Consider the following 16,980-nt stretch of genomic DNA (forward strand, 5'->3'; position numbering starts at 1 on the left):
TATTATTTTGTTACTGTCAACCTGTTTCATGACTTTAGCCAATTTTAGTTACTTGAAGTTAAGGGGCTATTGTTTGTGCGGTTCGAGAATTGTGTCTACTAGGAATCAACACTTGTCGTTTGGTTTAGTACCTTAGCAATGTTGATCGATGGACACAGATAGTTACGATATTAGGGTATTGCTTTCAGGTACCTCTGCATCGTCAGAAGAGCGCTACAGCAACCACTATAATGCTTTCTTCATCTTCTGTGTAAATTGCTATTTCTTAACTGTGAAGCGCACAGCATACAAAAATGCGCAGCTTGAGTACGGCTGTGCTTGGTGACGTCCAACGCGCAGCACAAACCACAAAAACTGGGACACTGACGGGGCAATATTTATCACGAACAATAATAACGTGGTACGCCCCCTCCTTCCTCATTCGAGCCTATTGCCGCTTGTGGCTGCCGTAACAGCTTGTCTCTGCCGACAGGGAGAATCAAAAACACACAAACTACAGGACTGATGAATTGTCATTGTGGGAGCGGTTTCATCGAAAGCACATGTAAATTGACTACTGAATTCTGTGAGTATACAGAACATGTTTAAGAAATATGTCTATATAAATCGCCAAAGGAACGAAGGATTGGAAAAATAATAAATCTGCTTTTATTTCTTAATTTAAGCACCAAAGTCCTTCCCAAGTCTACATGTAATACATTTGAATATTTTTCCCCTAGGACTTTCCGACAAATACGAAACATGCTGTATCGTCCTATCAGCTTGACTATGTTTATATGGACAGTTATTATATTCTGTCTTGTCTATATACAATGTGTTGCAGTATGCTTGACATGTTCACAATAAGCAGTAAACATATCAAGAAAATTTTCCAAGTTGCTTAGAGAATTAATTACAACCGATTATACGTAAGAGCTGCTTCCTTCCGCGATTTTCAGCTAACGAAAACTAATTCACCAAGTGGACCTATTACGCGAAAGACTACGAAAACTCTTATTTTGAGAACTAAAGATGTGTGCTACATTGAAAGCTCCACGCAGCTCAACTGCGAGAGGCAGTCGTGTGCACTTTTAAGTATCAGTACGATAATCTAAAAAGAAATTCTTATCACAACTGAAGACTTCATCTTATATTATCGGCATTTATAAAGTTACTATTTGTCCAATGAGATGCATTTAGTACGGTTATCATCTCATATATATCGCTGAGTGTTTATGATTATGAATAGGTGTGCATTGTAATCATTCCCAAATAATACGTTAATCATAAATTCCGCTGTCGAAAGACCATGTCAAAACATAACACCTTCATCTTTCTTTACCCCTTTCCTACATTGAAGCGAATGACGTTCGTAATAAGGAAACCCATACTACTATACTTAACGAATAATTCGCCGCCAAATTTTGGTTGTGATCTTAACTGGAGATTCAGTTCCAATAGACAACGAAGCGTATACTTTATTAATGTAATCAGAAGCTCTACGGAGCATGATATTCCAAGCAAAGGTAGAGAAAGCATGCGTTCTTAGATGTGTACGTAATAAGGGAAACTTCTTACATGTAGTGTTGCAAGAATGCGGCAAAGAAAGGAAAAATATCTTAAAGCGGCAAATTTACGTAACAAACTATGACGAAAAGCAAATAGTATCAGTTTCATTAGGTTCCCATTCCTAAGTAGGTAAAAACAATTATTGACATGCTTCAAAGGCATTATTTTGTTCGCATATTAATAAAACTACGAGACACTGAACGCTGATATGGTTGTGGCTACCATTATCAAGAGCTCACCCAGAATCATAGAGCGGCGCGAAGATGGTGTATTGTAACACCGAAACCGGTAGCATACGAATGAAACCAATGAATGTAGTTAATGATGTTACCCTTACTACAGTACGTGTAAGATACAATGTAATAGCAACGGAAATAGATATTCAGTGAGCTAAGATCCATTAGCAGGCGTGTTCCAGTTAGTAAGTAGCTAACCATTACATTGTGCAAAATTCACGGTGTCATTTTCGATAACCCACAATGTAAATGTAATTTTTGAATCAAAAATTAATGTAATAGACATACATTTGGTGCATTTCATATGCAACCATGGATGCCTCCTCGCGACTTAAGAGATGTTGGAGAAGAACACAAAACAAGGCTATCAAAGTTTGGACTGACCAACAAAATACAAATTCCGGTATATTTCCCGAATATGCACTCTGGTGTTATCTTGATTGTAGCCTTCAAATGGTGTTTGCTCAGTTTAAAAGTTGTAACCCATTGGTGAATTGTACTTCGCTAGAGGGCATTTTTTCTGAATGCGCGACGTATGACACAAGCAGTAACTCAGCGTTGTGTACTATGACGCTGAAGGCAAGGAGTGAGTCTTAACGGCGAGAAAAATATGGCAACCAGTCGCAGTTTCATCAGGCTATAACGATTTAATTACCTGTAACAACTCGCATATTTTTTCATGCGGAGCAAACGTGTCTGTTATACACACACGCCTACTCTTGAAACAAGATCATTGATTCATTGGTGGCAGTGGTTGTTCGACTTACAACGTCCACATTTCCACAGTAAAAAATTAGTCGCCGTCCAAAGTAACTGCGAAATTGCTACAGTTAGTTGGTGTGCCTAATAAGTAAGAATATAAGTTCCATAATGAGAACACTTTATTTCCAAAGGAAAAGTTGGAAAGGTCGGAGTATTACTACTGCCGCATCGCGAACCCAGAGGTGTTCAGAGACAGCGGGCAGGAATCATCTGTGGTCTTATAACAGAAATCATCCCGGCATTCGCGTCGATTAATGTAGGAAAACCAAGGGAAATATGGGATGGAGGATTTTTGACCGTACTCACACTGCATTCTGGATTTAACTTTCCAAAATTTGTACGAAGTCTAATAGCGGATAACAGAATTCTGCAAGGACAGTAGACGAAAACTGGTAGCACACTCCAAGTGTCTCAGTAATGGAGGCAATGACGTAGAAAAGCAATGTACATTAGCGTACAGGGTGTTTCAAATGTTTCACAATTTCGAGTTTGAATAATGCGCGCCAAAAAACAAGATACAACATCTACTAGTACTAAGGAGTGTCACGTTTCATCCCATATGCAAGTCAGTAACCATGTCGTACTGGACTGAAGCAACATCGTGCGTTCGTCGAGGAGTGCTATTTTCGCTACAGCGAATCTTTAGCGCGGTTGCCACGTGCCTTAAGTAAGCATTTGAGCATTTGAAGATGCGGGCGCGATATCCAATTCCAGCTGAACCGGGGCAAGAAACTTCCGGGCAACGGCCTGTGCATCGAATCGGAAGTCAACCGACCATCGGAAAACCGCCCGAACTCCCGAGAACATCGAATGTGTGCGTAGAAGTTTACAGGCAAGCCCTCGTCATTCGTGACGAAAACGTGCCCAAACAATGAACATTTGGCCGGCGTCCACTCATCGTGTAATCCGGCATTTTCTGCGTGAGCATCCGTACAAATTAGCTCGTGACGCAAAAGTCAGGTACTGGAAATTCTCCGAAAAGAAAAATATTCGCCTAGCAGATGCTCGAGAAAATCAAGGATAAAGAAACTGATCTCGATCAAATTTCGATTACGGACGAGGCGCACTTCCATTTAACTCGCGGAGTGAATAAACAAAATTATCGCTAATTGGGCTCCTGAGAATCCTGTGTTATTCAAATATGAAATCTTCGAAACACTCTGTATTTCTATTGCATCACAGTATCGGACCTTGGTTCCTGGGTGCTGCCAGCCCGTATTAAAATTTCCGAGACACCTTGGCTAATACTCAAACCTCCAGGTGTCAAGAGACTCAGATCGCTACCAAATGCTGTATGTCGACGGAGTATTACCCAAAACTCCGATCTACTTCGCACTATGCTGTCGCCCAGCAGAACGGGCGTAATCGTTAATTAAAAGTAACAGCAGACCTACGGAGACCTGTGAGTCGTAATTTAGCATCGCTTTCGTGGGGAAGTTGGTAGGGCGCTGGATCGTCTTACCAAGGGTCCTGGAGCCAAACCCCAATCATGACAATTTTTTTGTGTATTATGCATGAAAGTGTTATTTGGGACGACATGTCTATGACATGGAAAAGGGCGGTTGGAGTTAACAGTAACGTTCTCTTGGAAGTCTGCTCTCGCTTCGTTTCTTTGAAAGTAGTAAACCTATAGACTACGTTTATAGTTTCACCGAATATACAATTAGAACAGAGAAATTAGGAAACAATTGCATCACACGTGAGGAAGTAAAGGGAGTAGTAGTAGTAGTAGTAGTAGTAGTAGTAGTAGTAGTAATACACATAATAAAACTAACAGAAGTAATGACAAACAAAATAATAATATCAATAATAAGCACTAAACATTCAAAAATCAATGCAATCTCGACGCCCCGCTCCCCCCCCCCCCCCCCCCACACACACACACAGTGTCATTCATTTAGGAACAAAGGCTTCGCAATAATGGTTGCATACTAAGAAGTATTTGAAGTAAATTATATGCAACAGTTTCATACGTAAACAGTTAAAAAAAGAAAAACTACCGTGAGTGGGATTTGAACGAGGAATCTTTGACACGACGAGCTCACGCACTACCAACTCACCCACACGAGACCTGCAAATAATTACTCACAGATACGCTATTTCTGTGTTTCGTAGTTCTGGTGTTACATTTAATTACCGTCTATTCACGCTCTACTGGGCGAACTAAATGGGTGTTTTGCTTGATACTCTATCGACATACAACATTTGGTACCAATCTAAGTGTCTGACATCTAGAGGTTTGGGTATAAGGAGGTAGGGTAACTGCGTTCTTCATCGCATTTGTTACAGCTAATAATAAAGGACAGAGAAGCTGTTATCAATGTCTCACAGTACGGTCATCGAAAAGATGAGGTAAGAAAGTTTCTGGGTCTTCCTGTGTACACGCGGGCCATGGTCACCGGGCGGTGCCTAGGTGCGGCCACAATGGGCTGGAAGTGAGTTTTAATTTTAGACCGCGGCAGAAGGAGTCCCCAGCCGGCGACGCCGGCGGTCGCGCGGAGATGGCTGCGGATACAGCGCGCAATTTCTCAGCGCCCGCCGACGATCTGCGCGCCGTGCGTGATTCACGGCTCTTCCCGCCTCCGCGGACGACAAATACGCCGCTGTCCGCGTATCGCGGAGCCGCCGCGGCCCCCGCTTAGTCACTTTGGAGTCTCTGGTAGCGTCTTTACCTCCGGCGCCTGCTGCTGGACGCCTACTGAAGTCTCGCACCCACAAGCCACCTCCCTGCGGAGCAAGCTGCCCTTGCCGGAGTATCTTGCTGATCAGGTATTTTCTCCGACACACCGGCAACAGTCGCCGCGAGCAATTTCGCAGACGGGACAAGAAAGGCGCGATATTTCACCGATTTGAGGTAATGCTAGTCCTCAGCAAAGAAACATTCCTGGTTACTCGGAGATGCATACGAGAAATACAAAAGTAATCTTTGAGGACATTTCTCGTGGAGGAACAGCGACGTGTTAGAAAGTAGCTCAAAAACGGATTACAAACAGTTTTGATCGCAAAGTCATACCAGTTTCTATCACTATTTGACTATCTTTAGACCGTCATACCGTGATAGTAGGCGGTGACGGTTGTAATGGTAGTTGAATTACGTAACCATTACGGCACCTCATCTGAACCTCTCGATACCAGTAATATTCTAATGTGTTTCTGTAAAGTAGTTTACATATTTCTGAGATAACATTCAGACTTGATTTCATTTGTGCTACATCGATATGTTTATATTGCAATATATTATTCTTATGTGTATTCTTTCTTTTGTCACTATGATTTTTGACGTACTTGTAACTCTGATTTTTGGGCGCATAAGCGATTATCAGTTAGTTGTTAACTTGTTAGAGAGTCGGACCTTGAAAAAGTCAAGTGCTGGACGTCATGTTGGAAAGACGCATAACGTAGTCCACTTATAAAATGTGAACTTTAACAGTGACTGTGAGAGAGATGTTTTCAAGTATGTTTTGTATTGTCAAGTGATGTTTTGTGTTTACGTGATATTGCAATAAAAGCAATTAAAAGGAAGTGTAACTTAATTTCGGAGTGCTGATTATTTTTTTACATCACCATTGTCCAGCAAAAGTGTAATCTTCAAGGATGGTTTGTGAAGCGCATCTACATAACTGTTGAATATAGCAGAATAAAACCTAGGCGTCTTTGCATTCGAGCTTGGAATCATAATCACCTAGATTTCCAACGATTGAGCCATGATAATACGAGACCAGCGTGGGAAACACAAAAAGATGAGTGCCTAGTTTTTTTCATTATTACTTTAAATGACTATCAACTGTGCTCTAATGACACCTGCCACATAATATGACTGATGTTGCCCGAAAATGCAGTATTTAGCAGCGTGAGCAACACCACAATCGTTATTAAAATTTTGACCTTTGTTATGGTAGGGTTGTTAGACGGTGGACGGAGGAGGTGATGTGACTCCAAGAGCGTCGACTGCACTTGAGTATCTGAGGAATGTCATAATACTGAACGAAACCTGTAACCATCGAAATAAATGTTTTTGCGGTCATTTTTAAAATATAGATTTTTTTATTTGGAAATGTGTTGATCGCGTCTGGTGTCTTTTACCAGTTTTCACTCTCATGAGTCATCTTCAGAATCAGTGCCTTGCTGCGAAAATTAACACGTGAATACTCATCTCGTGCCCGTCTTGCTAACCTGGAATCAACTTTGATCGCTGACGTAAACTAAACATTAAAAACAAAGATAACCGTCAACACACATAGAATCTTTGGTCGTGACATTATGTGAGTGATGTCAAACCGAGCACTCGTCTCTCATGGTTTCCACCAAGCTAGTTACACTGCAGTGCTAAATTACTCGTACAATTTACAATTGGTGCATTACATGACTAATGAGAGCTCGATTTGACATTTCACACCTAATGTCATGACCAAACATTCTGTATGTGTCGACTGTATATTTGTTTCTAATGGTTCGTTTCCTACACATTAGTGTCTCTAATGGACACTATACAATTGTTTTCTGACGATGGCTCAGAAAAGCGAAACTCGCCTCCAAAGTAAAAAGTGAAATTGCTGAGCCCAGAAGTGACGGAATAATACAAAAATACCACTTTCGTAACAAAATTACTGGTTCTGATGATGACAAAAGTAGGATCCGGTAAATTATTATAAATCCACCAAGACAATTGTGAATAAAAAAGTATTTTTGAAAGTAGGCCACATGTTCCAATTTGATAATGTCGTATTTCGTGAAATACGAAGGTGCTGGGCAAGGGTTTGGGACCGTCTCTTCCTAATCTATCCGGAAAAACTACATTAGGGTTTAAATGTTAATTGAAAGCTGCTCGTAGCTGCAGGTGCAGTTAAGCGTATCTTCACGTCTGTGAACTTAACGAAAATTTTCGTTTTGTTTGGACATTGGGAGAGTGAAAGAAATGCAGATAAGAAAATGCTTTTCTTTTTAGATGTTTTAGTTGTGGAAATAGTCTTTGGAGATATTTTATGCGTCGCTTAACAGGAAGGATTGCGTTTATAAACATTTATGCTGAAACATTAGATGCCTCAAACTAAATGTGTTACATTTTTCGCTGTGCACAAAGCAGCCATCTGCAGAATTTTTTATTCATCGTATTATAGTTATTATCTAGCGAATAACTTTTGATCAATTAACATTTCAAATCCGATACTGTTGAAGTTCAGATAAGAGTAAGATAAGAATAACATAATAATTAGGAAATAGAAATTAGCGCCGACTGAAAACTGCACCACTATCAATATTATTTATTGCTCGACAATGATTTGAAACTATCAGAGGTTCTTCTAAAGGCATAACCTATGTGGGTGAGGTAAATGTCAATATCTGTAAGCTACCTCATATGATATGTGCCTATAATTCTTTGTTTTGCTATAGACGAAATATGGCAGTACGACTACTACACTCAAATTTAGCATTGCTGATGTTAATGCGACTTGGGTGGAAATTATAACCGTGATGAATTACTTACAACGTACTATTGACCAAGACACATTTTAGCAGAACGTTGTTTACTATGAGATATCTCTCTTATTTTTAACGATGTTCTCGCGAGTCTTGATTCAATATAACCGCGCAGTTTTATTTACAGCTCGTAATGCCGCTGACAGGTTCAAGAGCACTTGCACATGCAGTTAAATAAAACCTAAAATGTTAAGCAACCCGGGAAATGGTCTGCGAGGCACATTTTTAGCGGATGCAGAGCATCAACTGTGAAGTACGTCTGCTTCGAGTTCTGGGCGTCACAGTTTCACTTCCCGTTCCTGCCGTTGTACTGCCTAGTCTTCTTTACACAGTTCCGCTTGTGTGGGTACTATGATGTGTCAGAGCTGTACGCCTATGACCTATTTCAAAAGAGGCTTTGGCTGGCGCTTTGTGGAACAGTGGTGAGAAATGGAGGAAAATGGTTTTCGAAATCGAAGAAAGAATTTGCTGAAAGTGCTCGGAGACAAAAAAAAAAAAAAAAAAAAAAAAAAAAAAAAAAAAAAAAAAAAATAAATAAAAAAAAAATCGCGCAACCCGTACGCGAAGCCGGTGAGCGGTTAAGCGGCCATCAGAGGCGGATGGCGGCGGCGCCGGGCCGTGGCGCCACCTGTTACCCTCCCCCGCCAACAGACGCCTCCTGGAGTCTGCTGGACCGCTTCGTTTCCGGGAGACCAATTTCCCGCTTCCCTACAATCCGCCACGCATGCACAGTCTCCCTCACTCGGCTAGCGCGCCTGCCTTAGCCCGGAATACACGGCCAACGAATGAGTGAGCTAGTTAACGTTCAGAAGCTGACACCTGGCCAATAAGCAACAGGCGCTCAGGAGTGTATTACAGATCTTAGGGCGCGTACTCTGTCTTCCATAGAGCCTTGTTCTCTAGGTATCACACAATCTGCCTACACTAGCGGATTTTATTTTTCTGTATTGTACAGTACGTAAATTTTCACAGTGGTTGACTATTTGTATGTATTAGCGAAGACGCCAGTTAACATGCCTTGCAGTAAATTTAACACAGTCTGCCACGTTATTAAAAATATACTTATCAAATTAGCACGTTGCATCTCGGCAATACGCTGTCATCTTCAGGTATCTTACCACTGGCTTACAGTAATGTTTCACATTTGCAAGGTAGTATTCACACATTCCACATTATTTTTCTTAGTTTGGCACTGCGACAGACAGTCTCTAAGATCTTCAGATTTAGCAGAATGTTCAAATTTGACTAACACAAGAGACGGGAGAGATTCAAAGAAGAGCCGCGCGATTCGTTGAGGATTTGTTTAGTCAGCTAGAGAGTGTCACAACAATATTCCACAAACTCAATGGGAGATGCTATAACAAAAGCGCTGTGCATCACAGAGTTCCCACATTGGGACTAATATGAGTCAAGAAGCAATATATCGCGTAACTGCTACGCCGGGAAAATTAGAGACATTTGATCTAATCCTGAGACTTATATCGTTATATCGACACTTATTCTTTCAACTACCATTCACAAATGAAATTGGTGCCCTCCGCCACGCATCGCACGATAGCTTGAAGGCTGCAGTTGTAGATGTAGAACAAATCCAAACATACAACGTGCAGCTCTTTGTTCAAAGTATCACACAACCGTCTGATTATGACGTACACATAGGGAGTAGAAGCAAAAATTATCCAACGTATGAAAAAAAAAAAAAATAATAACATTGCGTGAGACATGTGTAAAAGATTAGACGCTAACCAGAACCTACTGCGTCGACAAACCATTGTGCAACGGTAGCTGCTATTATATTACTACAATCACCGTTTGCTCCTTCGACCGCCATTTAATAATTACACTGGTATGATCCATTTCGTCAGCACTTCGCCGTCCCCGAATGACTTGTTATTGCCTCACGTTACTGGTTTACATTCACGCAGTAGTCTCCAAACGTATCTGTTGCGCACTTTTACGTAAGCTGAGGATAATACGCGGGGCACAGTGTCATACAACCACAAATAACTCCGTATGACGACAGTGTATATGCATGAAGATATGAAGAATTAATTTGAGGCAATGAAAACAGACCTGGTGAGGATATCGCGATATCTTAAGGCAACGCGCTTTTTCAATAAGTAAACAATCTATTAAACATCGAACTGTGTGTAATTCATTAAAAGATATTAGGTCTCACATAAACCTCAATTTCCACAATGGAGAAACGGCACCTTCAACAATTTGCTGCCGCATGATAAGAGGCCATTCAGCGGTAGAGTACAATATTAAAATCTGCCTTTCGATTCGTTCGATTTCCATTTCTTATTTATAAAGTCGCCGAACCAGTGTTACATGGTAATGCTAGAAAGTTATCTGTGAGGGAACGTAACTGCGACACTACCTGCAAGTTATGGGTGAAGACACCTTTCATCACATCGAAAGACGATTGCGGAATAATTAATGTTTTCACCGACAAGAGAAAGACGAATGAACGCTGAGCACTGCATCTGTTATTGTTGTACATAGCCTAATGCTACACAGTTCGTTCCTCTTTTGATGTAAATTATTTTTCGAGTGTTCGCGTGGTTGACATCATCTCATGACAATTCGTACATCAGTTGTTTCATTTCCTTTTCTTCTATTTTGCATGAAGATCTGTGCTTCATGGGGTGTGTACATCTACGAATTCTACTCAGCATTAATCACTTTGCCATCATCAGAGCTGGCTTCGTCAAGAGAAAATACGAAGTTTCACAGTCCATGCACAGCAAAGCTCGGTCACTACGTCTGACTGCCGCAAACTATTGTAAACCGCTATCTTTTTTCTGCATTTTCAGTATTTTCATTTTTAAAAACCAGCCAAGATGAGACAAGTCTGAAACATGAGTAAGAATAATGGTGTTTTGCAAAAAGTTGTACTCACAAACCCTGCACTGTTATGCGATTACGGTGAAATATAAATGATTCAATAATTATTTTTTTTAGCCTATGTTCTTCTTGCGTTAATTGTATGAAACAAAAGCTGTCATTGGTATTTTCAGTGGTATTATTTTCATAAATTATACAGAAACGAAAACAAGGGATTTTCCCTTTTCATTTCACATTCAATGCTCACTGACAAGTATTGTATTAAGTGGTTTTGTGGTTGCAGTTTAATATTAATTCAAATGAAACATTTGTATTTATTTATCATGTACGAATAAAGACTTGAAACTATGTGATGCACATCAAATACACTACGTCGGAAAACGAGTGTAGACATGGTCAACAATGATAAACGCGAACGGAAACAAGACACAAGACGAGACAGCAAAATTTTAACGAACGTTCATGTGTCGAAAAACTACTAGGGTTGCAAGGAAGGTATTGTAAATGTTACACATGAAAACTTACAGCAGTAAAATGATGAAACATGCTGAACCGAAACAAAGTGCAATTTGGGTCTTGATTAACTACCTGGAAGTCGAATCTACAACTGTAAGCAGTGAATCCTGCGTGCAACATTCATTACGTTTCGCCTGTCAGAAAAAAGTTATATTTTGCCCACAAAACTATCGTGATTTCTAGAATTTTATGTGATTCATTTCGTGAACACAGGAAGATAACCTTGCTTTAGTCGGGATACAGTAAACCTTAATCTTCCGCGTGTTCTAATGACCATTCTTTGTTTCATAGTCAGGACACAAATATTGTGTTTTATGAAGCTAGTGCTTGAGATATTCACATGTCAGTGGTAAACGATATGTACAGTGTTTTCAAGGAGTGACATGTGTATTCAGAGTAAGACAACTACAAAACCACGAAAAATAACCGAACTAATACGAAAAAAAATGTTCTAAAAGTGAATAAAATATTAATTAAGATATGGCGTAGATACTGATTAAGGAATCGAACGTAACTTGTATTTTGCAGGTATCTTCCGTAATCTATTCCGTGACTTGGGAATCAAGCTCTGATTAATTCACGTTTTTCTCTCTTGACATAGATTATTGCAATGATGCTAATGTAATCTCTGATAACAACATCACAACTGAATGTTACGGCTCTTTGGATCTACAACCTGCGGCATATTTTTCCTAGGATTTACCCCCTCGGGTCGACATCGGAACGTCGAGGTGCATATCAAGGAAACTGCATCATTTCAAAATACAAAATAATTTCGGAAACTGTGTCAAGAGTCATTTCAAAGTACAAAATAATTTTTGTCGTGAATGCAAAACTACTGGAGCGTCTTGAAAGACGACCAGCTCTAGAAATTTCAATTTTTGAGCGCTTTATTGCTCGCTGAAAACAAGGAAAACAAATTGAGGTTTTCGCATATATGGTTATGATTCTGAAACGCGCTGCCATGTATGTGCCGATTAGAGAACAATATAACACCGTACTTCAAGCGAGTAAACGCATTCTGTTGACTCATACTTCGCGCTTTTTATCTTTTAAATAGAGAACAGAACAGACGTATTCAATTATTTTGAGTATAGTTCATCGAGTTCTAGACTAGATAAAAAAGACACAACGCAGAGGTAAAGAAAAATAAGGGCATTGTTGCCTAAGAGGGAAGAGTACCATTAATAACACACAAGAGCAAAATCAGCAGAAAGTAAAAAGTGAAAATTCTAAGAACGGTATCTAAAAATGGTAGAGTACGTAAAGTGAATATTAGACAAATGGAGAAAGAAACAGAGGAACCTCTGGCAAACATTAAGAGTCGAAAAGAGCTGCATTCGAGGGAATGTAGTAGTAAACCACAGACATGGAAGACCTGATGTGAATGCACTTGTTCATGACGATTTGCTGATAGTGATAGCAACACTAATTACCACAAATGCAAAAAAAGTTCTGATTCTGGATTGGACTGAAGAAAGAAAAAGTTTATATGACACTACTGACGCTTTCAGAGTATTCTCTGTCTTAAGGGAAAAAATAAAAATATTGACCAAACGTCTACATTCATTTTCACAGAGTGTAAGACAAATTTAATAGCATTTTATATGGATAAAATTAAGCGTAATCAAGTAAGTAACGGTGTTTGAAGAGTATTTTGACCATCATCTCTATTTGGCAAGTTAGATAACGCAGAATAAGCGCTAAGGGCCGTCAGCAAAATGTTTGCTAGTCCTGAACTACGACAATAGAATCTGCGAAGCGCCAGTTTTTTTTTTTTTTTTAGTGGAAATTCCATTAATGCTAAGTGCTATATAAAACCACAATGACTGGCTAAGCTAAACGCACGGTATATTTTTTTAATCATTAAAAATAACCTTTGGGTATCAGTACCGGACGAATGCGCGTCCGCATTACCGAAGCGTATTGCAAAACATTTAGCAAACGTTTGCAGGGACATAAAAGATTAATTACAAATTCTGAACACGAGAGGTCACCTGTAGTCGATCTCTCTTGGAATCCACTAATGCACATTTTTAAATTGTTTGCAGGCCTTCATACAAAGATTTTTTTTTAAAGCGGTAGGAATTCACACCTTGTGACACACGTATAACACTTCCAAATATGTAGTTACGTTTTTTCTGCATAAAAGAAATCGAAATAGGACAGAGAAACATCCACTACTTTAGTATCTAGACGCAGCTTCTTCATCATATAGATACTGTGCAAGTATGTGACCCAACTACAACTGTTAATAGGGGGAAAAATCGCTCGAACGTTCCTCGACATTCAAGACATTTTGTCTCAGTATATAGAACTGGTTTATTTTACTCAACCGTATTAGTTCCGCAAAGCCACGCACTAAAATAACGGGTTAATTGCATGTAAGGAGACAAGCAACCATTCCCACTTAAAAACATGATGCACTCATGCGTATTACATGTCAAACACTATTTTTCTTATTTTATCACGTGGTGCGGTAGTATGTCACTATGAGAATTTCACTACAGTATTTCAGACATGTCGCTGGAGAAAGCTAAGTCTGTGATGAATGTTTTGCGAAGTGTGTTGTCAAATATCCAACTTCCGCACACTTTCTAATATCCACAGACGGTATGAAAATATTCTGCGTTATGGTAATCAATTTCAACGGTATGTCAGGAATTATCGTTCAGTCAGAGTTGGTGATGTCTCTTTTTATTTCCGTAATGACTTTCTCATCATAGATCTAAGAATAAGGAAATTTAGTTCAAAATCCCGAGTTCACGTTTCTAACCAAGCTTTCACTGCACTATGACGACGAATCATTTTTTGCAACAATTATGAAAAATCCAAGTTGATTTTATTTTCATACAAGTGATTTCGATTCAATTTATAACTGGAGCGTTCTTGTAGGACAAAAACAAATTTCTATGTGGTCGATAGCAATAAATTACTAATTTTTTATTTGTTTATTTATTTTTTAGCATTGCTACTCTTTACAGCCCCCAGCCCCTATAAAGAGTATTGAAATCTAGATTGTTAATCACACTCTTGCAAACAAACTGAAACAATCTACAAAAAACCGGAAATATTGTAAAATAAAGTCAAACAAACAATGAGAAAGCGACTCCACAGTTAAGGTGGCGATTTTATAGCAACCATTCTTGTGGTAGCATAGAAGTCAACCGCTGATATAGATGAATGACTTAGTACAAAAACGTAATTACCTTTTCAAAAAACAATAAATCAAAACATTTTACTCTCTCCTCATCAACTGTCAAACTACTATTGCTTAGTGCCCTATCAGTAGTGAAGCATGTGTTTCCTGGAAAGAAACATAGGTAGGGCACTTCGATTTACATCGTCCGGTTATCGCTACTCTGGTATCCGACAGTCAATTTTATTCACTCGAGCATTGGCAGTTTTTGAATTGGTTATCATCTCGACAAACCTAAGATGACAACCCCAGCGAGAGTAACAGCGGTGTTCGAAAAGCGCGATGTTCGTAATTCACATTCGAACGACCGTACCTGTAGCGCCTTCAGAGTAGAAGCATTAAATCCTTTCAGAGTAAGCAAATACTTATTTTTCATTGCCGATTTCGTTCTTAAAATGTACAGAATACTCATAATTGCTCACTGGAAGACTCCGTATTGTGAATCGAAATGAAACTCATTTCCGTTTCGCGGTATTTAACATCAATAGTGCGATTTCGAGGTTTCACAACTTATTTCCTGCGGGTAACGTCATGGAGAATATAGCAACAGAGAATACGATGAATTTTAGTTGATTACAATATGTCAATGCAAACATTGAGTAGAAGACCACAGTCGTTATTAGTATGAATAAACGTTTGACACACATTTCAAGGACCATTTATAGAGCTTATGATAGTTATCTGTATTAATCGTTTGCAAGAGCGTCGCCTGATTTTTTTTCTTTTTTTGTGATCAATTTACATTTGTTGACATTTCATCCATTTCCTCCGCTCAGATACTTTGAAAATGCGGGGAACGTATCAAATAGCTTTCGATTTCATGAGTTCTGCATCGCAGTAATAGTCACTGATTATAATACGAAAACATTTTTCGTTTAATTTCATTATTTTGACTGAAGAGGAAATGACAAGATAAAACCAACGCTGACTAGGACGTAAACATACAACTCATGGTGTCATAAAACATTTCTCAGAAATTTTTCGCTATGACGGCAAGAACACTATTAATATATATACTTCCAGGGGCATAGACTGAAAAATATTTCGTTAATTCGGCCCAGACAGGTACTGATCCGAATGAGTGCAAAATTATATTTTATTGTGGGCTTTCTTTCGCAACTTTCGTCCTGAGAAAGCTAAACATCGCAAATGGATAATATTTGTTAAAGCCCTTGTGTTAAAATATTTTAACAAACGTCTTTCTGAACAGCAGGATAAGAAATTTTCGTCCCTGGGTTAACGACAAGTCATGAAATACAATCGCTATTATTTCTTATTATTTTCTTTGGTTTCTGCCTTTGTTGGGGTAGGAATTAATGTATCGTAAATACTATAACAGAGGCACTTTTCAACGAAATACACCTCCGACTCTTGTAGACGAACTAAGAACCAAAACAGCGTCTGATAACGGAGCGTAACAATCGCGAATACTGATCGCATGACTACGTAAGATCAAAATATCACTGGTAACGCATATCTGCTGCGTAATCATATAGTGTATACTTCAGTCTTTGCTATGTCTGAACGAAAACATAGTTATGTTTACCAAATTTTCTACGGTTATCAACCCTGTAACAAGTTAATCATCTCGGCAGGTTTCTCGCTCATCATCTTCTGGCCAAGAGTACCTCCAGCGAAAGATTACGAGTAGGAAACTAGTGGAAACGTTGCTGGTACGCGGCTGAAAAGCCTGCAGATTTCATCGGTGAAAGTCTGCGAGGGAGTCTCTAATAACTCATAAATATATGGTAATGTCCGATGTAAAGTAAAGGCTATTACACGGGGAAGTCGCGCGTTAATTTCTGCGCGGTGGGTAGGCGGATCGGTGTACTGGAGAGGGTGAGGGAGGGACACACTGCCAACAAGGGGGCGTGTTTCGCACGCCGGAATTTTTATCGTGCGCGGACTCTGTAGCGACACACTGGTGGAACTTCACGACACATGGGCACTGCACGAGGCACTCGCTGGCACGGCTGGTGGCGTGGCGGCGGCGGCGGCTGCGGCGCCGACGCCCGGCGTCCGTGTCCGGTACTTACCGCTGGCGAGCGCGTCCTCGGCGTCGGCCTCGAGGTGTCGGCTGGGCCGCGCCTGCTTGCGGCGCGACATGTCCTCAGCGCGGCGCTGCCGGGGCGCTGCCGGCGTCGGCTTCGGCGTCGGCGTCGGGAGGTCCTCCGGGGCTGTCAGCCGCCGTGTCACACCCCCCAGCGGGCGCGCGCGCCGGCGTCACTCGCTGCGTGGGCGCGTCGCCGGGACAACACAGTTCGCGCGCGGCCACGCCGCCTGTCCTGCGCCACGCCGTCCGTCGTCGTCCAACTCGGCGACGGCGGCTGCTGTAGCGTCGTCGCCGTCGTGTCCGGCCCCCTCCCTCGGACCTTCGCTACCTCTCTCTCT

The 16,980-nt window shown here is 40.5% G+C and overlaps 1 protein-coding gene across 6 annotated transcripts in view; it reads right to left on the reverse strand.

Moving 5' to 3' along the window:
* Positions 1–16,757, reverse strand: part of LOC126483602 (homeotic protein spalt-major-like) — a 566,362-nt gene extending 549,605 nt beyond the window's left edge. For 5 of the 6 annotated variants that reach the window (XM_050106637.1, XM_050106634.1, XM_050106636.1 and 2 more), the window contains exon 1: positions 16,626–16,702. In XM_050106637.1, the coding sequence (XP_049962594.1) occupies positions 16,626–16,695 (70 nt within the window). In that variant the 5' untranslated portion in view covers positions 16,696–16,702. Of the gene's footprint in view, positions 1–16,625 lie in introns of all 6 variants that reach the window. The other variant, XM_050106635.1, reaches the window with a different exon arrangement.
* Positions 16,758–16,980: the final 223 nt, after the last annotated feature.

The sequence above is a fragment of the Schistocerca serialis genome, chromosome 6 (genome assembly GCF_023864345.2).
Source record: "Schistocerca serialis cubense isolate TAMUIC-IGC-003099 chromosome 6, iqSchSeri2.2, whole genome shotgun sequence".
Classification (NCBI taxonomy): Eukaryota; Metazoa; Arthropoda; class Insecta; order Orthoptera; family Acrididae; genus Schistocerca; species Schistocerca serialis.